The 27348-nt window shown below is 47.8% G+C and overlaps 2 protein-coding genes across 8 annotated transcripts in view; both read left to right on the top strand.

Annotated features, from left to right (window-relative positions):
* The window catches only part of LOC148144190 (uncharacterized), a 244929-nt gene extending 221685 nt beyond the window's left edge, over window positions 1-23244 (top strand). Inside the window, exons 1-2 of one of the 3 annotated variants that reach the window (XM_087974629.1) lie at window positions 13769-13869; window positions 21593-23244. In XM_087974629.1, the coding sequence (XP_087830755.1) occupies window positions 21995-22711 (717 nt within the window). In that variant the 5' untranslated portion in view covers window positions 13769-13869; window positions 21593-21994 and the 3' untranslated portion in view covers window positions 22712-23244. Of the gene's footprint in view, window positions 1-13768; window positions 13870-14144; window positions 14263-21592 lie in introns of those variants that run through there. The other 2 variants (XM_087974628.1, XM_087974627.1) reach the window with 2 other exon arrangements.
* Window positions 23245-26230: 2986 nt separating this feature from the next.
* The window catches only part of LOC148144194 (uncharacterized), a 264591-nt gene continuing 263473 nt past the window's right edge, over window positions 26231-27348 (top strand). For 3 of the 5 annotated variants that reach the window (XR_015751408.1, XR_015751409.1, XM_087974631.1), the window contains exon 1: window positions 26231-26499. The gene's annotated coding sequence lies outside the window, so the exon portion shown is untranslated. The remainder of the gene's footprint in view (window positions 26500-27348) is intronic. The other 2 variants (XR_015751411.1, XR_015751410.1) reach the window with 1 other exon arrangement.

Raw genomic sequence — 27348 nt, forward strand, 5'->3', positions numbered from 1 at the left:
GGTCGGCATAGACCGAAGGGTATGTTTCTGTGCTCCGGGATGCTATTTCTAGATAGTTGGAACCAACTTCACAAGACGAGGACTAGGCCATTCACCCCTTACAGTCAAGATCAGAGTGGTGCTGGAAATGCACAGCAGGTCAGGCAGCATCCAAGGAGCAGGAACATCAACGTTTCAGGCAAAAGCATCGAATGCTGCCTGACCGGCTGTGCTTTTCCAGCACCACTCTAATCTTGACTCTAACCTCCAGCATCCGCAGTGCTCACCTTCGCCCAATCACCCCTTCCAGCCTCTCCTGAGCAGTGGCCTGACTGCGCTTATTTCAGTGAAAGTTTCAGAAAGATTTCAGCAGCTCTTTTAAAAAACTTGAACGTGCTTTCTGACTTTAATGATGTTTCCGAATATATCATTTTAGGTATTCTCAATTTTGAAGATCAGCCATTTCTCACCCCTCCCGACTCCCAGGCAGAGTCATTACGATCCATTATCTCCCTCTCTCTGTCCTTTGAAGGGTTTGATACAGTGGTCAAAGATGGTTCGAGGCTCGAGAAAGGACGGGTGTGGTGGGGGCTGGGGAGAAAAGAGACCGAATGGATGGGGGAACAGAGAGAGAGAAAATGGACGAGGGGCAGAGGGTGGGGGTAGAGAGAGACTAGGGGGTACAGAGAGAGAGAATGAGTGGGGTTGATAGAGAAATTGGGCGGGGGAGAGAGAGTGGGCGTGGCGGAGAAGTGGGAGATGGCACAGGGCAGGGTGACACTAGGCACACGGATACACAAGATGGCCACTGAGCCATCAGTTGGCCAACTTGACACACAAGATGGCCGCCGGATCACAATATGGTGAGAAACAGCAGAGCAGATACAGACACTGCCTGGGGCCACCAGAATACCAGCACAATGGACTCACAACCCAGGTGATTAGTTTAAGGCGGGTGGGGGAGAGAATACACATGAGTAATGAACACTGCCCGCCGAAGTGTCTGGCTCCAGCCAACACCTCTTATAGAAGTGCCAACAGCTTGATACAGACTCAATACCAAATGCTAATAGCCAGGGCTGCAGGAATCCTCCTTCTCAGGAAGAGCAATTAGCGCCCATTACTACAACAATGGATTTCCACGCGGACATTGAAATGGACAATGTCTGCACTGAAACTGACAACGACTGTGCGGAAATTAACAAAGGCTGTGCCTGAACTATCAACGAATCTACAAGGATTACCATAAACAAATCATGTTACAAAGACAATAATCTCATCCCTGACCGATTGTATCATAAGATGTATAAAGGTTTCTTGACGTGTGCTCTGGGTCGAGAGAAGTCTCGCAGCTGACACTGTGCTGTTGGTGTCTTTCTCTCCCCTCACCCTGATGGCCACCTTTGTGTGTGGCTGCATCAAGCTGTGCGTGGATCCCTGGTATGCAAACACCAAGTGTCACTACATATTGAGGTTCTACCTGTCCCCGGTGTTGCGAAGGTTGGGCCTGGCCTCGCTGCCGCGGAACGCTCCGAGTAGTTGGACCATTCCGTATCACCTGTCCTTCGTGGAGAAGTTTGTGAAGAAAAACACCTTTGACCACAAGTCCATCAAGAAGTGGTCAGCACGTAGTGTCCTTGAGACCCTTTGGGAAAAGGAGAGGGCGGATTCTATCGAGCGGTTCCCTGAGCAGACTGTCAAAGCCTCATCGCCAGAACTTTCCAACAAGCACCAAGACATGGCTTGGCTGGTGGTGAGAAGGGCTCTGCCTGTGAGATCCTTTATGCACGCCCGGATTCTCAGCCACACAGCACGCTGCCCTCGAAGCAGCTGCGGGGGGGGGGACGAGACTGTCACACACCTCCTTCTGGAATGTGCCTACGCAGAAGAAGTCTGGAGAGGAATGCAGTGGTGGTTGTCGAGGTTCGTCCCGAGCAGTGCCGTGACACGGGATTCCGTGCTCTACGGCCTGTTCCCAGGGACACACACCCGACAAACATCAACTGTGCTTGGAGGATCATCAACTCGGTGAAGGATGCTCTCTGGGCGGTCCGAAACCTGCTGATCTTCCAGCTGAAGGAGTTGACACTGTCTGAGTGTTGCAGACTGGCACATTGCAAGGTCCAGGACTACGTGTTGAGGGATGTGCTGAAGCTTGGGGCAGCTGCCGCCAAGGCGCGATGGGGAAAGACCACCGTGTAACATCTGCCTGCCGAAAGAAGAACAGGGGGCCCACACAGTCATTTGGGCTCTGCTGACGCCTCAGCTAAAAATGTAATCATACAGACCTGTAAATAGGAATGATTACTCTGTTTTCGGAATGCAGACAAATGGAATGTTTACATATGTATGGCATGTCCAGTTGTAAAGATCACCAAAGTATTTTATGAACAAAGTATATTTTTGAAATAAAAAAAAATCTGTTCTTTACAGGGCACCCACTCAGTAGGTGGGTTCTGCTGAAGCCACAGCTAAATACTAAGAGACTGGATGGTTAATAAAGGGAACTGTAAATAGGATAACTGTAAATTCGATTAATTCAATCTGTTCTTTGTATTGTGAAGACATGCAATGTATATATCTATGAACGACATGACAAATTGTACAAATACCAAAGATTTATTTCTATGAATAAAGTATATTTTGAAATTTAAAAAAAGTCTTTCTCTCCCTGGAGCCCCGGTATTTCCTTGTGCAATAAACTCTGTCATTGAACCCCAATTCGAGCCTGGTGTATTTCAGGGGAGAGAGAATGGGTGGGGTGGCAGATGGTGGTGGGAGCGAGAGAAAGATAATGGATGGTGGGGGCTGGAAGAATGGACATGGGACAGAGGGTGGGATGAGAGAGAATAGATGGGTGTAGAAGGTGGGGAGATGGACTGGACAGGGGCTGAGGAATGAAACGACAGGGGTACAGAGGGTTGCGTGAGAGAGAATGGACATGGTGTTTGGAGTATAGAGGGAGAATGGGCAAGAACCTGGGGATGGAGAGAGAATGAACAAGGGGCGCTGTGGTTGGCGGTGGGAATGGACAGGGGGAGCTGTGGGTGGTGGGAGGAAAGAACGGGGGTGCTGTGAGTGGTGAGGGAGAATGGATAGGGGGCGCTGGAGTGGCGGGGAAGAAATGGACAGCGCTGTGTGTGGCGGGGGCTAATGGACAGGGGGCGCTGTGTGTGGCCAAGATCAAAAAGGTTGATGACAGTCAACACTTATCAGATTGTTTCCCGAACAGAAAAACTTGCACTGGAGACTCCCAGAAGAGGGGTGTTGCATCTGTATTCCTTCAATTAGTTTTGAAATATCGTTGTGTATCTGAATTGTTCAGGGATACCTGGTACATAGAGAGATGGCTTTGGTTGTTGGAGGTCAGTCATCTCAGTTCCAGAACGTCTCTGCAGGAATTCATAGGGTAGTGTCTTCTTAGGCGCAACCATCTTCATCAATGACCGTCCTCCATCATAAGGTCAGAGGTGGAGATATTCGCACAATGTTCAGCACGATTCACAACTCCTCACAAACTGAAGCAATTCAGTTTGAAATGCAACAAGATCTTAACAATATCCAATGGGCTCAGGAGTGGCAAGTAACATGTATGCCATGCCAATGCCAAACAATGACTCATCCCCAAAAGAGAGAATCTGACCACTGCCCCGTGATATTCAACAGTGTTACTGTCACTAAACACCACACTATCAACATTCTTGGGGTTTACCATTGACCAGAAACTCAACTAGACTAATCACAGACACAATGGCAACAACAGCAGACAACAGGTCAGGCATACTGTGACTCCCCAAACCTTGCCCATCTTCTACAAATCACAAGTCTGCAGTATAACGGACTACTCTCCCACCAGCTTGGATGGGTGCAGCTTCAACAACATTCAAAAAGCTTGATACCATCCAGGACAAAGTTGCCTGATTGATTGGCACCATCTCCACATACATCCACTCCCTATGCCCCACTGTTGAGAAGCAGGAGTGTGTACGATCTACAAGACACAACACTGAAATTCACCAAAGATCCTTAGAAAATGCCTTCCAAACCAACAACCACTTCCATCTAGAAGGATCAGGCAACAGATACTTGGGAACACAACTTCTTGCAAGTACCCCTCCAAGCCACTCATCATCTTGACTTGGAAATATATTGCTGTTCCTTCAGTGTTGCTGGGTCTAAATCCTGGAATACCCTCCGTAAGGACATTATGTGTCACCGTACAGCGTGTGGACCACAGCAGTTGAAGAAGGCAGTTCACCATTACCTTTTCAAGCGGAACTAAATGCTGGCCAGCCAGCAATGCTCATGTACCACGAGTAACTTTTAATAAATGATTGAAACGGAGGATTGGAAACTGCAAACTAAAAAAAAACAACCTTCAGGTAGAACAGACGTCGGGCTTTGATTCGGTCCTTATTTGAGGACAGATAAAGAGTGTTATACTGACACTGAACTGGAAATAGAGAGTTAAACACCTGTAGTGTTTCACTCAGTGTAGCAATCGAAAATCGATTAAAGATTAGCTCTTTACGTGTCCGTCATTAACACATAGAAAAAGACGGTTAAGACGGCATATGGGACTCTTGATTTCACGTCTTTAATGGCTGCTGTAGGACCCACAATCCCATGCGATCCAGACACCGCTCTATGGGCCGTGAGCAGTGTTCATAGTGCGCATGTGTGAGCTCGGAATGTGGCCCCGCTCCTCGTCGTTCGGATGGACGGGGAAACCAATCTTTTGGAAATCCTGGAGGACCAGAAGGGGCCTGGTCCTCCTGCCAATCAGAGTCCCCCCGCCACTGTCTGAATGCGGAAGTTCGACCATGAGCTTCTGAAGTTGTTGTTGCTCCTCTCTCTCTGAATGAAGATTGAGCTTCAGCCCAGACTGGAACTTCCTTCCTCTGTTTAACATCTGGGAGTACCGCACTCTCTTTTCTCGCCCTCTTTCCCATTTCTTTTCTCATCCTTGGGTTCAGCTGTTGGTTTGTAGGAGCTGAGGGAAAAAGAAAGTCAATCGAGGTGAAGGGACAGACTCTGGAAAAGGTTGGTTTCGATCTGTGTCTATTAATGTTTGACAGGCTTTGTTTCCTGAGCTTGACACATTTACTTGTCTGGCAAAAAAGGATGGCGTCTTGATCCATGTTGGGGATGGAAGTGGATTATGCTGTGGGTGACTTACTCGTAGTAGACCAATAAGTATTAGATAAGTAATCATGACACACAAACCTTGGGTTATTGACTGTCTATTTGGGAGCTCACAAGTCACTCCGACGAGTAACAGAGAGTTGTATGATTATATAGGTTACAATCATTTAACAATTAACAAACTGTTAATTGCAGGAATTTGAGGAACCTAAGTCACTTTGCCCAGCGACACAGTGTCTGGATAGTGTTGGTTAGTAGCTGATAAGTATACAATAGGTCCTTGCAAAGAGAAGGATATTCCCACGCAAGGAAATAATTTGGTTATCAGGTAGCAGTACAACTGCAAGGCTTAGTGTCTCTGTTAAGTCAGGGAATTAAAGGTAGTTGGGACAATGCAGGGAAGAGGAGCTTAGACAATGGATGCATCAGCCCTGATCTTAATGTAGGCTGGAAGGGCCAAATGGCCTACTCCTGCTTCTAATACTATGGAACTATAACCCTGCATTTCCCATGGTTAACCCACTTAACCTGTATATCCCTGGGCACTGTGGGCAATTTAGCATGGCCAATCCAAATCAAGACCGGTGAGTAATGTAGTGATGTGGAGCCAGAGGGTGGGTAGGCCACCCTGATGCCAGTCGCCCTGAGAGCTAGACGGTGGGTAGGCTGTTCTGAGCACTGTCATCCTGATAAGGGGTAATTGGGACGGGCTATCCTAGAGGTGGTCGAAAGGTGTCAGAGCAGAGAGCCAGAAAGCACGTAGGGGCGGGCTGAGATCCGGAAGGCTTGTGGGCTACCCTACACGCTGTCGTCCCAGGGAAGGGGACGGGCTGTCCTAGAGGTGGCCGAAAGGTGTGCCAGGATAGCCCACTGCTCGGAGGTGCAACAGGGTGGGTGAGAGCCCAATGGTACGTAGGGGCAGACCGAGAGCCAGAAGGCGGGTAGCCGTCCTCAGCGCTGTCACCCCGGGCAGGTACCGGGGCGGGCTGCCCCAGAGGTGGTCAGAAGGTGCTGAGGGTGGTTAGTGAAGCCGGAAGGTGGGTAGGCTGTCCTGACCGCTGTCACCCTGGGCGGGTACCGGGGCGGGCTGTCCTAGAGGTGGTTGAAAGGTGTGTCAGGGCGGACCGAGAACTGGAAGGGGCATGGGGTGGACCGAGAACCGGAAGGTGGGTAGGGGCGGGCTGCCTTAGAGTGGTCGGAAGGTGGGAGGGATGGGGGCTTGCTGGGTCTGTATTGTCTGCACTTTTGTATGTAACAGGATTGTCTAATGTATAACTGTCACTGCTGTTGTCTCTTTATATCTTTGTGAAACTGGGATTTGAGGTTTGTCCTCATGTCCCTGAAAAATGTATGGTAGGGTTTGGGGCCTGGCTTTGCTGCTCCTCTCCCTTGTAAAATTGCTGTCTCTTGTATGCAGCTGTAAATGTAACTGTTTGTTGTAAACTGTTTTTGTAATTTGTTTAATAAAATAATATGTAGTGATGTGGAAAATGAATATCAGAGAACAATAGAAAGGGACAAGGAGAGTAAATATACCAGCAATGAAAACTGGATACTAATGTCACAAAAACTGAAATGATACATGGTGAGTCTGAACGTGTGCCACATTGTAACAAAAGTGAATGAATTAACTGCACTCATTGAAATGAATAATTATGGTCTGAGACTCCTTACAGACACATGGCTTCAGGATGGCAAGGATTGGATCCTGAATATTGAGGGGGGAGTCAGATGGGAAGCTAGATAAAGGCAGAGGGTTGGCACTGCTCATCAAAGCACTGAGCACACGGTAGTCTGGTGTCAGCTCGGGTTTCACGGCCTGATTTCTCTGTCCTCTGATCTCCCTGTTCCCACTGAGTAAGATGTTGGTCTGTTCTCAGCTTTGCTGGACTTCTGCTGAAGCTTTCACGCCTCTTTTACAGCTTCCAGAACAAGAAAACATTCAGAGCTGAAAATGTGTTGCTGGAACAGCGCAGCAGGTCAGGCAGCATCCAGGGAACAGGAGAATCGATGTTTCGGGCATAAGCCCTTCTTCAATAAAACATTCAGTCAATCGAAAGCCAACCCACAATCTCAGCCTGTCACCCATCCAGACACAGACTGTAGTCACAGCAGGGAATCAAACAAGAAAAATGAAACAAAATCAGAAATAAAGAAAGGCTTAATGTTTGTTCATTAGGAAGTAAACCAGAAATAGGGCTCTCCCAGGATTCTGATAGTGCCCTACTTGAGGAATTCTCTCTCCATTCGATGTAACTATTAGTACTGGTGGGACAAAGTAACTCGTGTGCCAAATCATTTAAAGCAAGGTAGTCAGGAGAGGAGACCTTGAGCAATTAACTAGCTTTATTCGTTGCCATTGGGGAATACCTCTTAGTTCAAAATAAAGTCCGACGTATTCCAATAAAATACAGAATGTTATAAGTTTTATGGTAAAACACAAGCCCCACTCTCCAAGAATAATGCAACTGAGGGGCAGTAGTAAGGTTCACATACATTGTCCAGACCTACGTTTCTTAATTTCTACAAAACTGAATGTTATCTTATACTGCAGGTTCAGCTCAGCTCGAATTACCACTAAGGGACAGAGAGAACCAATCCATCATTCTCTGAAGCAGCACAGTCTAATGGCCTGAGGAGCAGAGACAGCCTGCAGCTGCAAGGTCAGGCTATCAACACAGAATTCCTTAGCCAGGGCTCAGACAGCATTATGTTAACAGGCTACATTTTACTGCAAACATTGCTTTGTGACAAAGTGGCTTCCATGCAGTTTTGTCAATTTTGATCACATTCTCCCACAATCCCTCCTTTTTTATTAAAAAGAGGAGATTGGGGGTGTCAGCAAAAGGGGGAGTATACCCAGAGCCAGGGGTTGGTGCTTGGAGATCGGACTGATAGTCCTCGGGTTCAGTAAGGACAGGGGCAGAAGGCTCCAGGGATTGGGAATCATCATCAGAGGTTTATCAGGAATGGAAAATCTCGGCATCTGGGAGATCGCTGGAGGGGAGGGCCACAACAGTGAACTGAGCCGAGCACAGGATTGTCTGCGGGGTGACTTTGATTTCCAATCGAGCAGTTCCAAAGGCAGAGGGAAAGAAAGCTTCAAGTCGCTCAAACTCCATAAGGGCTCGCTTGGTACGAGTTCAGGACGGATGGGGATATGGGCACATACCTAGCAGCTAGAGTGGTTGACCTTCTGTGCATAAAAAAAGTATTAAACTGTAATTCCTGTTTACTAGAGGTTATCAGGCCCAATCAAACATAGTTAGTGAAAGAAAGATAAGGAATAGTGCAGTGAAAGGCAGAATGATCAGGCTGAGTCATTCACGGATGAAGGCTGAAGATGTGTCTCTGACGGGGTCTTCTGGTGTTCCTCCAGGAGGTGGCGCTCGTTTGCATTGTGTTGTGTGTGTCCATGCGGCCTCCCCTTGACCCTGACTGCTGACCGGGTAACCCAGCAGGACTAGGAACGGGCCTTTCCATCTCAGCTCCAATATGCCCGGTCCTAATGCTGAGGCTTGGCGTACCCATGAATGTAAACTCTAAAGAGTTTTGGTTAACTGATGCAAATATTTCCCACTTGACCAACAAGAGTGTCAGCTGTTTCAGCCATTGGGATGGTTTTGATTCATCTACTAATACATCTACTCTTATTAGACAATATTCATAACAATGTACGCGAGGTGATTCTATAAAAGCAAGTTGTAGACAGGGAAAAAGGTCGACCAGGCAAGAAGGTGGTTAACAAACACTCTCTCTGGATCAATGATGCTGGAAGAGCACAGCAGTTCAGGCAGCATCCGAGGAGCAGCAGCAAAATCGACGTTTCGGGCAAAAGCCCTTCATCAGGAATAAAGCTCTCTCTGCCTGCCTGCACCTCTCTCTCTCTCTCTGCCTGCCTGCACCTCTCTCTCTCTCTCTGCCTGCCTGCACCTCTCTCTCTCTCTCTGCCTGCCTGCACCTCTCTCTCTCTCTCTGCCTGCCTGCACCTCTCTCTCTCATTGCCTGCTTGCGCCCCCTCTCTCTCTCTCTCTCTGCCTGCCTGCACCTCTCTCTCTCTCTCTCTGCCTGCCTGCACCTCTCTCTCTCTCTGCCTGTCTGCACCTCTCTCTCTCATTGCCTGCTTGTGCCCCCTCTCTCTCTCTCTCTGCCCGCTTATGCCCCCCTCTGCCTGCGCGCCTCTCTCTCTCTCTCTCTCTCTGTAACACTCTTCAACTTTCTACATGTCTCAGTTAATAGTTTCCCAATGTGTCCTGTGTGCCAAATTCATTCAAGTCTGGACGTCCTGAAGCGAGCAATTATACTTCAGATTACTACTCGTCAATTAAAACTAATGTTGGGCACTCAAACAGATGGGGGACACCTTGAAGCATGCCACGCACCTCAGTGTGGGTCCAGGGTTTATCAAGTAGGGTTTCACCTCTCGTAATCCTGGGGTAAGCAAATTCATTATTACTAACTTTGTAAACACAAGTGCTCTCGGCAACATTACGTCCAGACGCTAGGACCCTGTTGAGTTCTCTCACTAGTATCTTGTGGCTGAGAAGGAGAATTGTATCAATATTTCTAACAGCCATTTTGTCCCTGGCCAGCTTTCCCCTTTATTTTGGACCCAACAAAAGCAGCAACCACCCTCTATATTTCATCTCTCAAAGGATATCGGCCGGTGACCTGGCAGGACCAGGATATCTCCTGCCTGACTCGCCAACTGTGGGGGATGGAAATAAAGCCCCATGTCAGGAAAGAATTTGTTTATCAGGAAGCAGTACAGCTGCAAGGCCAACCGTCTCCGCTGAGCCTGGGAAACATGAGCTTTAGCAAGCAGGCACGAAGCTGAGATTCAAAATGGTTTCCAGGCTTTAATATGTGATCAAATGGCTGACCCAAATCTAACAATTCTCCCACATCATCGCAGGGAATAAAATAAGAAAAATGAGACAAAATGAGAAATAAATTGGCGACCGTGCTTAATGTTTGTTCATTACGAAGTAAACAAGAAATAGCAGTCTCCCAGGACTCGAATGGTGCCCTACTTGAGAAATTCTGTCCAACAAGTTTAATTGGAAGCATTAGCTTTCGGAGTGCAGCTCCTTCAACAGGGGATTGTGGAATATAAAATTGTAAGACACAGAATTTATAGCAACAGTTTATAGTGTGATGTAACTGAAACTATATATTGAAAAAGACCTGGATTGTTTAAGTCTCTCATCTGTTTGAATGACCATGATAGTTTCAGTTCTTTCAAATGTAAATCAGAAAACCTTTTAAAATAGTTAAATCCTCAAGTGAACTTTACCAATTGGTGTCGCGTCAGCCCAGATAATGTACTGAAGGTGTGAGTTTCCCTGTGTGAGACTGTCTGTGCCACAATGGTTAAACCGATTTACAGAATCTTACATGGATTCATGCAGTTTTTGAGCAAAGTAAGACATAATTCTGCAAGTACGAATTCACCCAACAAACTTGTGCGTATGTGTGTGTGTGTGTGTGTGGGGGGGGGGGGGGGGGGGGGAGGTAGATGTATATTTGCAGATACATTCTATGTGCATTTTTTTAAGGAAAGAACTGCAGGCAGTCAATACATGTAATAGTTGGTAAATTCGACTTTGGAAACAGGACCAGTCTGACTCAAGATTAGGATACAGGCAGACTCTGACCTCACACCTTTAATGCATTGTCTGAGCTGAGATGTGAGCTTTTGCTATAAAACCTTGTTATCTCGAGAAGGTGACAACAAGAAATTCTGGGATTTACATTGTAATGAGACCTGCAACCTATTTGAAAAGGTGGAAGACTTAACAATCCAGGTTTGTTCAATATACCATTTCAGTGGCAGGACACTGGAATGTTTTGCTCTAAATTGTGTCTTAGGATCTTATCCTCCACAACCACCTGATGAAGAGACAGCACTCCAAAAGTTACTGCTTCCAAAGAAGCCTGTTGGACTACAACCTGGAGTTGTGATTCTAGAATCTGGTTTCTAGTATCTGCAGTCCTTGTTTTTACCTAGTTGATTTTAACCCTACAGTGAATCCTCTTGCAAGGATGCCTGCCTTGAAGAAGTTTTCCTCCTCTCTCTACAAGAATCTCAAGGAATCCCTCTCCCACTGCAACTCCCAGGTCATTTCCTCTGCCCTGAAGCTCTTCAATCATGTCCTGAAACAGACTCGCTACCATAGCCACATTTGCTTCCTCAGTGCCTGCCTCCGTAACCAACTCATCCTACACGGACTCCGGACCACCTTTAAGCAAGCAGAGTTTGGATCCGAACAGGCCACTCCACCCTCCTGTCTGACCTATCACCTTCGTTCCCACCCCCATTCACCCATTGTACTCTTTGCTACCTTCCCCCACCCTCCTCTCTGACCTATCCCCTCCATCCCCACCCCCATTCACCTATTGTACTCTATGCTACTTTCTCCCCACCCCCACCCTCCTCTCATTTATCTCTCCACCCTGCAGGCTCTATTCCTGATAAAGGGCTTTTGCCCGAAACGTCGATTTTCCTGCTCCTCGGATGCTGCCTGAACTGCTGTGCTTTTCCAGCACCACTCCAATCAAAAGTGGATTGGCCATGTTGAATTACCCATAGTGCCCAGGGATGTGCATGTTAGGGTGGATTGGCCATGCTAAATAGTGCTGTGAGAAACAAATCAATTTAATCAATAATTTTCAGTCCGAGTCAAAGAGTTCTGAAGCAGCACATTTATTCGAACATCTTGCAAGATGGGTGGCTGTATGAAGAGAGACATACCCGACAGTAAAATACAGAGCTTTTTATACTTTTCTGAGGGCTCTCTCAACACCCTACACTGAGCAATAAACCTATCATAAGTGTCTATTTCATTCTTTTTTTTCCCATGGTGTGTGTGTGCAGGTGTGAGACACAGTGAAAGACACAAAGTGCACAAATCTTTATTCAATTTCCACCACCAGGAAGATAGGAAAACACCCGAGTGGCCAGTGACAAACACTGCCCTTCACATCAAAGGGCAGTGCTGTGTGATCAAAACAGTGAGGGGGAGGGTAGGGACTAAATCAAAATAGAGTTGGAGGGAGAAATGATGCACTCCACTCCCTGCGGCGCCCACCTCTCCCTGAACTACTCCAGGGTGTTGGTCGACACCGCGTACTCCTTCTCCAAGGACACCCAGACCCTAACGTATCTATTTCATTCTATTTTATTTTTTTTTTCTTCACCTAAGTGCGGTAGTGCTTATTTTATCCCCAGCACCCATGGTGTGTGTGCGCAGGTGTGAGACACAGTGAAAGACACAAAGTGCACCAATCTTTATTCAAGTTCCACCACCAGGAAGATAGGAAAACACCCGGGTGGCCAGTGACAAACACTGCCCTTCACATCAAAGGGCAGTGCTGTGTGATCAAAACGGTGAAGGGGAGGGTAGGGACTAAATCAAAATAGAATTGGAGGGAGAAATGATGCACTCCACTCCCTGCGGCGCCCACCTCTCCCTGAACAACTCCAGGGTGTTGGTGGACACCGCGTACTCCTTCTCCACACCCGGACCCTAACGTATCTATTTCATTCTATCCCTTTATTTGGTGATTACTTGCACCCGTTATTCCTTCATTTGGTAATTCCCTGCACCCAAGCCTAAGCCTATCATACTTATTAATTACTTCACCTGCTTTTCTTTAAATCTGCCTTATTTGGCTGTCCTTGTTCATTACAGCCTTCCTGTTGATTTGTCCAGTTCCTCTTATCTTATCTAACCTTCTGACTTCTGAGATCATCCTTTACTATCTTGATAGTCCAAAACGCAGACCTACAAACTATGAGCTTATTGCAAAATGCCTCTGCTGCCCTTTTATTTGTGGTCAGCTACAAGTAATTTCCTTGCTTAAAACTATTTCTTAAAAGACCCTTTATATTCTTTAAAATCAACGTACAACTGACAACCTGAAATTTATCTCTATCAATCCCTACCCTCATTCACCCATCGTACTCTTTGCTACCTTCCCCCACCCTCTTCCCTGACCTATCCCCTCCAACCCCATCCCCATTTACCCATTGTACTCTATGCTATTTTCTCCCACCCCCACCCCACCCCCTCTCAGTTATCTCACCACCCTGCAGGCAACCTGCCTCTAATCCTGATGAAGGGCTTTTGCACGAAGCGTCGATTTTCCTGCTCCTCGGATGCTGCCTGAACTGTTGTGCTTTTCCAGTACCACTCTAATCTAAAGTGGATTGGCCATGCTGAAATACCCATAGTGCCTAGTGATGTGCAGGTTAGGGTGGATTGGCCATGCTGAAATACCCATCGTGCCCAGGAATGTGCAGGTTAGGGTGGATTGGCCGTGCTAAATTACCCATGGTGCCTAGGGATGTACAGGTGAGGGTGGATTGGCCATGCTAAATTACCCATAGTCCCCAGGGATGTGCAGGTTAGGGTGGATTGGCCATGCTAAATTACCCATAGTGCCCAAGGATGTGCAGGTTAGGGTGGACTGGCGATGCTAAATTACCCATAGTGCCCAGGGATGTGCAGGTGAGGGTGGATTGGAAATGCTAAATTACCCATAATGCCCAGGGATGTGCAGGTTAGGGTGGATTGGCTATGCTTTATTCCTGATGTTGGGCTTTTGCCCGAAACGTCGATTTTGCTGCTCCTCGGATGTTGCCTGAACTGCTGTGCTCTTCCAGCACCACTAATCCAAAATCTGCTTTCCAGCATCTGCAGTCATTGTTTTTACCCATGCTAAATTAGGCATAATATGCAGGTAAGGTGCATGACTCAGGGATAAATGAAGAGCAATGGGGGCAGGGGAATGGGTGTGGGTGGGTGACCCTTGGGAGGGTCGGTGAGGCCGAGTGGCCTGCTTCCACACTGTGGGGATTCTCTGAAGGGAGGGGTTTTGGAAAGTGTGTTCTCCTCTCTGTCTGCTGCAGGGGCAGCGCATGCGCAATGCGGCGTCCCGCTGTTGGACTCGTTCCGCCCCTCGGTCCTTTATTGACGTCACAACGCGGAAGTGGCCCTGTCAGTTTCAAAGTGAATCTCCCGCCCTCAGGACGACTCTTCATCCCGGGAGGGAGACAGAGATGGGAGGAGGGGAAATTGGTCACTTGTAGCAACTGGAGCGAATGCAGGGAGGGAGCAGACTCCGCAAACTCAGGTATGTGTCTTAGTTAGCCGGGTGAGGAGGAACTGAAGGATGGAGATTGGGAAGGGGGAGGGCTGGATATCTTTTCTGTTTTGATGTTTAAAATGCACCCGATTCCCACCAGTAACTGCAACAGGTACAAGTACAGCACATGCAATATTCCTCATTGCAACTTCAAGCCGGTTTTGCATCCTCTGTTCTTCCTCCAGCACATTCAGCTTCTTTCCCTCATTCCCATTCCCCCCTGTCCTGATGTTCCAAGCTGACCCGCAAAAGATCGGTTTGTCCCTCCATTCTTTCCCGGTGGCGCCCATTACTCTTGTCTATTTCTTGCCTTATCCGGCCTTGTGCGTGAACAAAGTGTTAGCGTATATCCTCTTTCACTGCCAGCTGCTTCCTTGTTTGCGAAAGCAACATTTCCTCCCATTTTTCGCCGACACTGAGCCTTCTGACCTCCTTGATTGTGTGTGTTTTTTTGTTTTTGCAGAAGCAGGAAACAGATGGTTATAACTGTACGAGCATATCTAGCTTAACCTACTCCCCCTCCCCTCACAGCACCTTTATCTGTTTGTCTGTAACATCCACCATTGTTTACAGGCACATTTCATGTATGCACATTTTAGCTAATACAAAAGCAATTATATATTTCCTTCACATAGCTTTCATTCTTGTTAACTCCACTCTTGGCTGAACAATTATACCCTGGCGTTAGTTCATTTACCTTGCAGAAGCAATTATGGTTGCAGAAGTAACACTGCTTTACCTATATCCCACAGGGGTGACCCTACAACCTTGTATAAAATAATGTGAGGCATGGCGAGGGTAAATAGACAAGATCTTTGATCTGGGATTGCTCATAGGTTTAGGGTGAGGCTGAGATTTAAAAGAAACCTAAGGGGCAACTCCCATATACAGAGGGTGGTGTGTGTAAAGAATGAGCTGCCAGAGGAAGTGGTGACTGCTGGTACAATTACAACCTTTAACAGGTATCTGGATGGGTATATGTTGGGAAACATTTAGAGGGACATGGGCCAAGTGCTGGCAAATGGGACTAGATTGATTTAGGATATCTGGTCAGCATGGACTGAAGGGACTGTTTCTGTGCTGTACATCTGTGATTCTGGCTTGCCACAAATGTTTGTCACGTCTGTATGTTCAGTTTCTCCCTGGTGTTGGTGTTAACGCCTTGGTGTCTTATTTTGCTCCCCACATTCTGGAGACATTAACCGTTTCCTATCTGGTCGTTCTGATGATCTGGACTGCTGTCCGGATCTTCGGATTTCTGGGATTGGTCAATAAACACACCTGGAAATGACTCTTTTGTCAATCATACAAGCAATAGTTTATTCTTTGATACAGCCGGGTCAGTAGACTCTGATCAGCCCAGAAGGATTAGATTCCAACAGTGTGGAAACAGGCCCATCGGCCCAACCAGTCCACACCTATCCTCTGAAGAGTAGCTCACCCAGACCCATCTCCCTATAACTAATGCACCTAACATTATGGGCAATTTAGCATGGCCAATTCACCAAACTGTACATCTTTGGATTGTGGGAGGAAACCCATGCAGACATGGGGAGAATGTGCAAACTCCACACAGCCAGCCCCCGGAGGGCTGGAATCGAACCTGGGACACCTGGTGCTGTGAGGCAGCAGTGCTAACCACTGGGCCACCGATGAGTACTCCTAGAGTGCCAGAAGAATCCGCCAACTTTTAGAGTTTGTATAGAACTTATGTACATTGTTTAGAGTCAGACATTGAGCATGATCACATAGTAACAACCAATCAGATCCCGCAAGGTCCTCATGCATTTTTGACTTAGCCGAGGGCGGCACGGTGGCTCAATGGTTAGCCACAGCCGAGAGGGTCCCAGGTTCGATTCCAGCCTTGGGTGACCGTCTGTGTGGAGTTTGCACATTCTCCCCGTGTCTGCGTGGGTTTCCTCCGGGTGATCCGGTTTCCTCCCAGAGTCCGAAGATGTGCAGGTCAGGTGGATTGGCCATGCTAAATTGCCCGTGGTGTTAGGTGCAATAGTCAGAGGGAAAATGGTTCTGGCTGGGTTACTCTTTGGAGGGTCAGTGTGGACTGGTTGGGCCGAAGGGCCTGATTCCAAACTGTAGGGAATATAATCTAATCTATCATAATTTCTTGTAGACAACCTGTTCTTGGAATCGTATTTGTCATGTCTGGTGGTTAGGATTAAACCGTTACTTCTGCGATTGATGATTAGGTTCACATTTGCAGTTTTTTTCACTGGATTTACATCAGTCTGTGGTATCTTGTTTGTTCTGAGTCGTGAGTATCTGCCTGAATCAGTCCCACCGAGTTAGCCAAGCAGAAGCCATTTTGTCCTACCTCCCATGTTAAAGTGGAGATTTGAGGTGGCCCAGGGAATCCTTTGAGAACTCAGACCTGTAAAGCTCTCTCTTGGTTTGTCCTGGAGATCATACTCTTTGGACTCCTTCCAGTTGGAGCAAGGTTGGCTGAGACTGACCTCTGCATCCTCCTCAGATGTAGGTTTCATCAACTTGTCCACTGGCCAGGACAAGATACTGTTGTGGGAACAAGGGCTCCGACAGTGACCTTCTGAGGGACATCTTTGCCATCCAGGACAAGGAAATTGGTAGCTTTACCTTAGCTGAAGAAATAATAGTCTGGTTTGGTGTATATTACGGAGAGTTTGTCAAAATAGGTTACTGAAATGTTACAGCAGGGGGTCTGGTCAGGTCGACAGAAGGAAAGGGTTGACGTTTTGCAAGAGGGGTTGCTTGAGCTCTGTAAAAAAAAAAAAAATGGGCCAAGTGACTCGAGCACTCGCACTGTATGGGAGACAATGGTCCTCAGAATGCTGTTCCCATTGGGCTCTCACTTAGCTCTATTGTACATGGTCTTGGTGACAGTATCAGATTCTGAAAAGAGGAAAGGCCTATAAATGCGCAAGGGAAGGGTTCCGTTCCAGGTCCATGTGCCGCATAAAGCCTGCTGTACCCCAGCCAGTGTTACACCAGCTGTTTGTATACACAGACCGGAGGTATTGAAAAGTGATATTTCTCTTCACAGGGTCGGCAGGAGGAAGTCTGATGAATAGAATGGAATCGGGGACTGGGGATGGGTCAAGTAAGTCACCTCCTGATAGAGAGGAGTAACATACTACTGCCTCTGGGGTGAATCGTGTTCTGTGCGCCTGTATAAATAAGTTGTTTGTGGATTGAGGAGTTTCCCCTATCAGGCTTCCCTTTTCTCAAGTTGGCCCGACCTGCAAAAAGGGATGGTGTTCCTGAGTTGATCATTTTTATCCTCACTAGGCTTGCGTCTGCAGGTAAAATCAAAAAAAATGGTAACGACATGGTAACTCCCACTGATTTCTACTGTCCAGATGGACCATCTGGTCTTTCTGATGTAAGGGTCCATTGCAATAATCAATCTTCATCACATTCCACACGTCAAAGGCGTCTGGTCCGGTGCACTGGACGACATCTCCTCAGCATGGGTGGTGGATAATCTCTGATCATTCCTGGTTGCATCCATACTTAGTGGCATTCCCCATCAGGATGTTGTATGTGATCAGAAAGGTGAGGAGATAAGCGACCCCCCACATGTCCCTCCTCTTAGTTCAAGTATCTGTAATAAGATTAACATGAGAACAACAGCAAAATTCAAAAACCCAAATGGACAGGGTCCACTCCTTTTGTTGGGATTCCAGGATTCTCTCCTCCTCTTCCCCACTTTTGATTGGTGTGGTCAATCAATTTACAACGGTGCAGTTGGACCCAAGCTGAGCGCCCAGCGACTGTGACCGCCGTAGGGGTGGGAGGTAAAACCTGGAAGGGGCCATCCCAATGAGGTTGGAGACCTTTGCCAGTCCAGTTCTTGATGAGCACCAACAAACCAGGCTCGACCCGTGACAAGGCTGAAAGGGAGGGAACATCGCTGTAGGCCGCACGCTCCTGGGAGTGAAAGGCACGCATAACATTAGTTAGAGCAAGAACACAACCAATCATTGCCTCGGTCATGTGGTGGACGTGGACTGAGAAGGGAGCCGAATCGTTCCAAGGGTACGGAGGCGGTGACCAGAGAGACTGTCAGCTGGAGACAGTCATGTCTTGCCTGCAGATATGGATCGCATCTGGAATAAGGCCACAGGGATTAGCATAACCAGCACAGAAACAGACCCTTTGATCCAACTCATCCATGCCGACCAGATATTCCAATCCAATCTAATTCCCCCTGGCAGCACCCAGGCCATATCCCTCCAAACCCTTCCTATTCATATACCCAACCAAATGCCTCTTAAACATTGCAATTGTACCCACCTCCACCACTTCCTCTGGCAGTTCATTCCATACATGCACAACCCTCTGCATGAAAAGTTGTCCCTTAGGTCCCTTTCAAATCATTCCCTTCTCACCTTAAACCTATGCCTTCTAGTTTTCGACTCCTCCACCCTGTGCGGAAAAGACCTATTTGCCCTATCTATGCCCCTCGTGATTTTATAAACCTCTCTACGGTCACCCCTCAGGCTCTGATGCTCCAGGCGTAAAATAAATGCCCCAGCCCCTCTGTCTGTGTAACTGGTTAAAGCTCCTTCCCATTGTCAGTTCACTGGGACACATACACTTATTCTGTGTAACCAGTTAAAGCTCAGTTCACTGGTAGTTTCTCTTTGAAGCAGGTCGAATAGATTTCTCTTTCCAGATTCAACCCCCCAATGATATTGAGTGACCCTGTCAGATCTTGTTATGGAATTTCTTCCAAGATTTCTGTCTGCAGATCCTCCCCTTCTGATACCTGTTAGCAAGTTGAAATAAATCATCACTGTCTCTACCGAGTAGAAACTCTGATTATATTGTATGTGTCTGTGTATTTAAAGTACTAACCCAGGAACATACAAATGGTATTTTTGATTTAAAATACATAGGAGACATGAGGAAGGAGATGTCAGGACCTGGCACTCTCTGAACCCTAACAGGATGTTCCAAGTGGTAGTGCAAACATTTCAAAATGAAGTGGATGGCCATAGAGCTGTACAGCACAGAAACAGTCCATCTCGTCCATGCTGACTAGATATCTGAAATTAATCTATCTTATTTATCAGCACTTGGCCCATATCCCTTTAAACCCCACCTATTCACATACCCATCCAGCTGCCTTCCTTATTCCCCGTTTTACTTGTACTGATACCTTTGGGGATCTCTGAACTTGGACAGTAAGGTCCCTTTTTTCCTCAGCACTCTGTAGGGGTCTATTATTTATTGCTTACTTCCTTCTCTATTAAGATGTTGTCCCTCCAGTTTGCGGTTTGATTCGTTGTGGCAATAGAGGAGGCCAAAGATGGTAATGTCAGAAAGGGGTGGCAAGGAGAATTGAAATGGGTGGTGACTGGGAACTCTGGTCGGCTCTGTGGACCCAGATATGATGCTCAGTGAACCATTCCCCAAGTTTGCGCTCGCTCTCCCCGATATAGAGAAGACCACAACTGGCAAACACATGGCAAATGCAGTACCACAATATGAAGTTATAGCCTTTGCTGTGGGAAACAAAAAGTAGAAAGGAAGTGCATTGTTTAAATGGAGATATAATTGGATGTGCAGAAAGTGAGAACTGCAGATGCTGGAGATCAGGGTCAAAAAGTGTGGTACTGGAAGAGCAGTAGGTTAGGCAGCATCTGAGGAGCAGGACAGTTGGCTTTTTTGGGCACGAGCCCTTCATCAGGAACGATGTGTGGATGGATAAAGGAGCCCCAGCCTCCTCCTACACCAGTCACTGCCAGTTGTCAGACAGGTGCAGCAAGCAATCAGCAAGGCAAGTGGTATATTAGCAAGAGGAATTGAGTTCAGAAGTGGGGATGCCTTCCTGCAGTTAGGGTGTCATTGAATATATTCAAGGCTGAGTTCATCTGATTTTTGAACAACAAAGAAATGAATGTTTGTGGGGGAAGACAAGAACATGATTTTAAGACCAGTACAGAACAGTTCCAGAGTCATACAGCACAGAAACAGACCCTTAAGTCCAACTAGTCATAGAGATATACAGCATGGAAACAGACCCTTCGGTCCAACTTGTCCATGCCGACCAGATATCCCATCACAATCTAGTCCCATCTGCCAGCACCTAGCCCATATCCCTCCAAACTCTTCCCATTCATATATACCCATCCAGATGCCTTTTAAATGTTGCAATTGTACCAGCCTCCACCACTTCCTCCTGCAGCTCATTCTATACATTTACTACCCTCTGTGTGAAAAGGTTGCCCCTCAGATCTCTTTTGTTTCTTTCCCCCCTCACCTTAAACCTATGCCCTCTTGTTCTGGACCTCCCCTTCCCCCCCACCGCAGGGAAAAGGTTTTGCCTATTTATCCTATCCATGCCCTTCATGATTTTATAAACCTTCAAAAAGGTCACCCCTTAGCCTCCTACGCTCCAGGGAAAACAGCCCTAGCCTCCCTTTCGCTCAAATCCTCCAACCCTGGCAATATCCTTGTAAATGTTTCTGAGCCCTTTCAAGTTTCACAACATCTTACTGATAGGAAGGAAACCAGAATTGTGCACAATGTTCCAAATGTGGCCTAACCAATGTCCTGTACTGCGACAACACAACTGCCCAAATCCTATACTCAGAGGATTGGGAAAGTTTTCAAAACTTACAAAAGACAACCGGGAAAGAATGGAGGGAAAAACCGAACCTTTGAAGGTCAGCTTGGAGGCATCAAGGTCTCAGGACAGGGGGGTGGGGATGACCCCAGCTATGGGCCACGTGTGAGCAAACGGTTCCAGATTGATTTACGATATCTGGTCGGTACAGACGAGTTGGACCGAAGGGTCTGTTTCTGTACTGTATACCTCTATGACTCTGGCTTTCCACTAATGTTTGCCGTGTCAGTATATTCAATTTCTCTCTGGTGTCAGTGTTAAGACGTTGATGTCTCATTTTGCTTCCCCTTCCCAGGGACGTTAACCATTTTGTGTCTGGTTGTTCCTCAAGAAGCTGCGTGGCAGCTTCACCCTGAATTGACACACATTGTATTTGCTTCCCAAAATCAGACCTGCTCATCCTCAGCAGGATCCCAGTGTTGTGAAAGATATTAACTTTCAGGTGGAGGTATCCAAAATTCAGAGAGATGTCAGTCTTGATGTTTTTGCTTTTTCTGCCCCTGTAAGATCCTGAATCAGCGCCTGCAGGGGAATTAGTTAGAGCTGAGTGAGAACAGAGGGGGAGAGAGAGTGGGATGGTGCTTTCAATTTTGTGGAACAACAAAAGAATATTCCACAGAAAGTAGAATTGCTTGTTCAGAATTTCTACCGTGCACTGATAGTGATGACTTTTGTAATCTCTTTTTACAGCGTATTTGAAGATCTGATGGCGGAAGTTTCTCAATCAACAGATGAAGGGCTTACGCCCAAAACATTGACCCTCCTGCTCCTCGGATGCTGTCTGACATCCCTGTGCTTTTCCAGTGCCACATTTTTCGACTGACTCTCCAGCATTTGCGATCCTCACTTCGCCGTCAATGTCTGACAGTCACTCAGTCCACCAGGACCGCAACGATTTTCGACTGATTTCTGTGAGAGGGATCAAAGCTTTTTGGTTCCTGACTATGTTTTCAGCATCACTGGGACTGGACGAGAGACCCCACTGTTGCAGCGCACTGTGCGTGGAGCGTGTAGCAGCTATACGACCTGGAAAGAGGAATTCACGACAGGAAGGGGCTGGAAATTCGATTGTGTGCGGCTGAAGCTTCATCCATGGAGAAACCCGAGGAATCCCGCCCCATGGAGAAACCGTGGAAGTGTGGCGACTGTGGGAAAGGCTTCCGTTTCCCGTCTGCCCTGGAGACTCATCGGCGCAGTCACACCGGGGAGAGGCCATTCCCCTGCCCTGTCTGCGGGAAGGCCTTCAGACATTACTCCCACCTGCTGGCCCACCAGCGGGACCATACGGGGGAAAGGCCCTTCAGCTGCCCAGATTGTGGGAAGGTCTTCATGTTTTTCTCTGCCCTGTTGGCCCACCAGCGGGTCCACACGGGGGAGAGGCCCTTCAGCTGCTCTGAGTGCTGGAAGGCCTTCAGCAATTACTCCAGCCTCCAGACCCACCAGCGGATCCACACGGTGGAGAGGCTCTTCAACTGCCCTGAGTGCGGGAAGGCCTTTACTCGGGTCTCCCCCCTGCTGACCCACCAGCGGGTCCACACGGGGGAGAGGCCCTTCAGCTGCCCCGAGTGCGGGAAGGCCTTTACCCAGGTCTCCAACCTGCTGACCCACCAGCGGGTCCACACGGGGGAAAGGCCCTTCAGCTGTCCCGAGTGTGGGAAGGCCTTCAGCACATCTTCCACCCTGCTGAGGCACCAGCGGATCCACACCGGGGAGAGGCCGTTCACCTGCTCTCAGTGCGGGAAGGGCTTCACCCGCTCCACCCACCTGCGGAAGCACCAGCGAGTTCACGTGCCATCGCAGGGGGATTGAAGGAGTGACAGCCGAGTGCCATTATCGATTGGACTATCAATCCGGTTCCGGGGACTCCCAGGTTTGAATCCCACCCCGACAGATGGCAGAGGGAGTGGGTGGTGCGGGGGAGAAAGCCCCCATCTGATTCACACTCTCCCTTGTTAGGAAAGGGAACCGCCATTGTGGGAGAGTATTCATTCAGTCGTTCCATCTGCATCCTTCACTCGGTCTGGCCTACACATGACTCCAGACCCACAGCAGTCTGGTTGACTCTACACTGCCCTCTCCCCACTGGCAAATGAGCAGGGAGAAACTTACCAGGATACAGGGTATGGGTTGAAATTGCTGAGTGAGGCAATACTTCCTCCGGATTACGGCTGTAACAAGGATCCAATTACAACCTGGTGCTGCCCAATAGTAAAGACAGTGGGGTGTGTGTGGGCTTTGATCTTGAGCTGTTTAAAAAGCAGCTACTTTGTCTATGCCTTTTTGCAGGGGGGAATCTGAAGATGTAACTAAGTTGAGTCACAATAAAGGTTACCTGAACTTACCGCCGGGCTCAGACTCTCATTGAAAGCTTTGAGCTGCAAGACATTTTTAGTTTAAAGCTGCTCCTTCGTTTCAGCCTCCTGCACTGAGTTTCCAATGTCATGTATCAGATGGAGCAGTGAATGAGAAGCTAGTATCGTGAGAAATTGTAAATCTTTCAGGTACTGCGTTGTTTTATCAGCATTGTAAAGTTTACTGACAGCACCAGGAGGTGTGGGTTGTGTTCACTAGAAATGATGTGGAGGTGTCGGTATTAGTCTGGGTTGATCAAGTTAAAAAGAAATCACCCAATACCAGGTTGTTGTCCAACAGGTTTATTTGGAAGCACTAGCTTTCTGAGTGCTGCTCCTTCATCGGGTAGCTGTGGAGCAGCATTGTAAGACACAGAATGTATATCAAAAGATCAGTATCATGCAACTGATGGAATATATTGAACAAGCCTAGATTGCTGTCAAGTCTTTCATCTCTTAGAATGGGCGCAGGTATTGGTTCATTAATGTGTAACTGCCCGAACATCTCTTAAGTCACATTCTTGAGATGACTTAAGGTTTTATAAAAAAGATGACATCTGAGCTCAGATAATGCATTTAAAGGTGTGAGAATTGAGTCTGAAAATGTGTTGCTGGAAAAGCACAGCAAGTCAGGCAGCATCCGAGGAGCAGGAGAATCGACATTTCGGGCATGAGCCCTCTTCAGGAAAGGGCTGAAGAAGGGCTCATGCCCAAAATGTCGATTCTCCTGCTCTTTAGATGCTGCCTGACCTGCTGCGCTTTTCCAGCAACACCTTTTCAGCTCTGATCTCCAGCATCTGCAGTCCTCACTTTCTTCCTGAGAATTGAGTCTGACAGTATTCCAATCATGAGTCAGACTGGTTCTATTTCCAAATTCGTAAAATATTACATGGATTGACTGCCTGGAAATTGTGTGCTTTTTCAGCAAAATTGAATACATCTGCAAATATAATTCTGCCAATACAAATTCACCCCATAGAATTGTGTGTGGGTGCATGTGAGTTTGTGTGTGAGTGTGTACATGCTTGGTAAAGTGTGAGTGTGATGGAGTATAAGCCTGAGAGAGTATTGGGGGGTATATGTGTGTGTCTGTCTGTCTGTCTGAGGGGGAGCATGTGTGAGAGAGGTATTAATACAAGCAAGGGGTTCCATTTTGCGAAAACAAGAAAGGGCAGGACTTGTACAGATAATGGGAGGGTCCTGGGTCATGTTATAGAACAGACAGACATGGGGGAGTGGTGTTCAGGTACATAGTTTTTTGGAAGTTGCATCACAGGTAGACAGGGTGGTTAAGAAGGCATTTAGCAACATTGCCTTCATTGTTCACCCCATTGAGTACAGGGGTTGGGACATCATGTTGAGGTTGTACAGGATGTTGGTGAGGCCACTTTCAGAGTACTGAGTACAGTTCTGATGGCCCTGTAATCGGAAGTATTCTTATCACAGGGTTCGGTAAAGATTTACCAGGACGTTGCCAGGACTGGAGGGTTTGAGTTATAAGGAGAGGCTGGGACTTTATTCACTGGAGGAGAGGAGGTGAGGGGGTGACATCATTGAGATTGATAAAATGAGGAGTGGAGGTAAGCTGAATAGCAAAGGGCTCTTGCTTAGCGTCGGCGAACTCAAAACTTGGGGGCATATTACTTAACTGAACTGAAAATGTGTTGCTGGAAAGGCGCAGCAGGTCAGGCAGCATCCAGGGAACAGGAGAATCGACGTTTCGGGCATAAGCCCTTCTTCAGGAATGAGGAAAGTTTGTCCAGCAGGCTAAGATAAAAGGGAGGAGGGACTTGGAGGGTTGTCGGAAATGTGATGGGTGGGAAGAGGTCAAGGTGAGGGTGATAGGTCAGACTGGGGTGGGGGCGGAGAAGTCAGGAAGATGGCATATGACTTAAGGTGAGGAGAGAGATTTAAAAGGAACCAGAGGGGCAACATTTTGAAAGAGGGTGGCTTTGTATGTGGAATGAACTTACTGATGATGTGGTAGTTGCCGGTACATTTACAACGTTTAAACAGCATTTGGATGGGTACATGAATACAAAGGTTTAGAGGGATATGGGCCAAATGCAGGCAAGTGGGACTGGTTTAGTTTGGAATCCTGGTCGGCATGGACCGAATGGTCTGTTTCTGTACTGTATACCTTTATTGAAACCAGTAGAATTCTGAAAGGGGCTTGACAGGATAGATGTAGATAAAATGCTCCTTTTATGGGGAGGGTCATACAATCCCAACAATGTGGAAGCGGGCCATTCAGCCCATCTATTCCTCTCTGGCCCTCTGAAAAGTATCCCACCCATACCCAACCCCTTACTGCGTATTTTCCATGGCCAAGCCACCCTAACCTGTACATCCCTGGTCACTATGGGTAATTTAGCACGGCCAATCCTCCCTAACCTACACCCGAATCTTCTCAAGAATGTAATTTAAATGCAGAGCTTTTCTAAGAAAAATGTCAGTCTGACTCAACATTGGGACACAGACAGAATTCACACCTATTGTCTCTACTTATAAATAGTGCAACGTCTCTTGGAAATGTAGATTCATTTAGATATAACTGCGTGACTTTACATATGAAGATATCCCTTTGAATGTGCCCACATCCCTTTGAAATGTAATCTCGTCCATTTAAACCTCTTTATTTGCAGAAGTAGCCCGTTAAAATGTCCACGTCTCTTTTAAAATGCAGATTGCCCCCTTTAGATATGACGCCGTTCCGTTAGATGTGGGAATATCTGTTTAAATTGAGCCGTGAGCTTTCCCAATGTAGACAGGGCTCCTGGAAACGTGGCAGTGTCCCCCCTGCAACTGCAGAGCGAGACAGGAGAGTTTGTTTTTGTGAATGAGCAGTTGGAGCGCGAGGTGGCTGTTGCTTGGTGACGGTGAGGCTCCCCCGGCCCCGCCCATCCCCCCGTGCAGACGTCACGCGGGGGCGAAGGCGGTTGGGAGGAGAAGTCGCTCGAGCGGGGAAGCGGCGGGAGGGCGGCCGTTAGGAAAATGGCGCCGTGCGGCCCGGGGCAGACACCCGTCACTGGGCACCGCCGCCTTCCTGGCGCAGCTGCTGTGTCACGGCCACACCGGCCGGCTGTACAGCAGGCAGGAGCCGGTGAGCATTCTGGAGGCGGATGGGGTTAAGGGCCTGCTTGGGAACTCGTCGGCCGCCTGGGTGGTGGAGTTCTACTGGTCGTGGGGCGGCCCCTGTGTCAACTATGGGGCCACCTGGAAGGTACTGGGCCCGGGAGGTGAAAGGTGAGGCAGGTTGTGGGGGGGGACGGAGGGGAAGGAATGTGGGGCCTGTCCTGTCATAGTGACATTTTACACTCACTTTCCATCTGCTTTTACTGGCGCTTGTGCTGTTTCCCCCTCACTGTTTGTTTAATCCTTGTGCTGTTTGCCCCTCACTGTGTGTTGAATCCTTGTGCTGTTTGCCCCTCACTGTTTGTTTAATCATTGTGCTGTTTGCCCTCAACCACACTGCTGTGGGTCTGGAGAACTCAGTGTTGAGTCCTCCGGGCTGTTGACTGCTCAGACAGAAGATGAGGTTTTGTTCCTCCAATTTGTGGTTTGGTTTGTTGTGGTAATGGAGGAAGCCAAAGATAGTCATGTCAGAAGGGGAGTGGGAAGGGGCATTAAAATGGGAAGTCCGATCAGCCTCTGCGGACCCAGCTGGGATGCTCAGCAAACCGTTCCCCAAGTTTATGCTCGCTTTCCCCGATGTAGAGAAGACCACAACTGGCAAAGCACAGCAGGTCAAGCAGCATCCGAGCAGTAGGACAGTTGAAGTTTTGGGCACGAGCCCTTCATCGGGAATGATGCGTGGATGTTCAGAGGGGCATCAGTGTCCTTCTGTGCCAGTTGTCAGACAGGTGCAGCAGGCAATGAGCAAGGCAAGTGGTGTATTAGCAAGAGGAATTAAGTTCAGAAGTGGGGATTTCTTCCTTCAGTTAGGGGGTCATTGAATATATTCAAGGCTGAGTTCATCTGATTTTTATGTGAATGTTTATGGGGAAGGCAAGAAAATGGTTTTAAGACTAGTATAGGACCGAGTTACAGAGCCATGCAGCACAGAAACAGACCCTTCAGTCCAACTAGTCCATG

The sequence above is a fragment of the Chiloscyllium plagiosum genome, unplaced genomic scaffold (genome assembly GCF_037043375.1).
Source record: "Chiloscyllium plagiosum isolate Xiang-an unplaced genomic scaffold, Cpla_swu_hap1 HiC_scaffold_27, whole genome shotgun sequence".
Lineage (NCBI taxonomy): Eukaryota > Metazoa > Chordata > Chondrichthyes > Orectolobiformes > Hemiscylliidae > Chiloscyllium > Chiloscyllium plagiosum.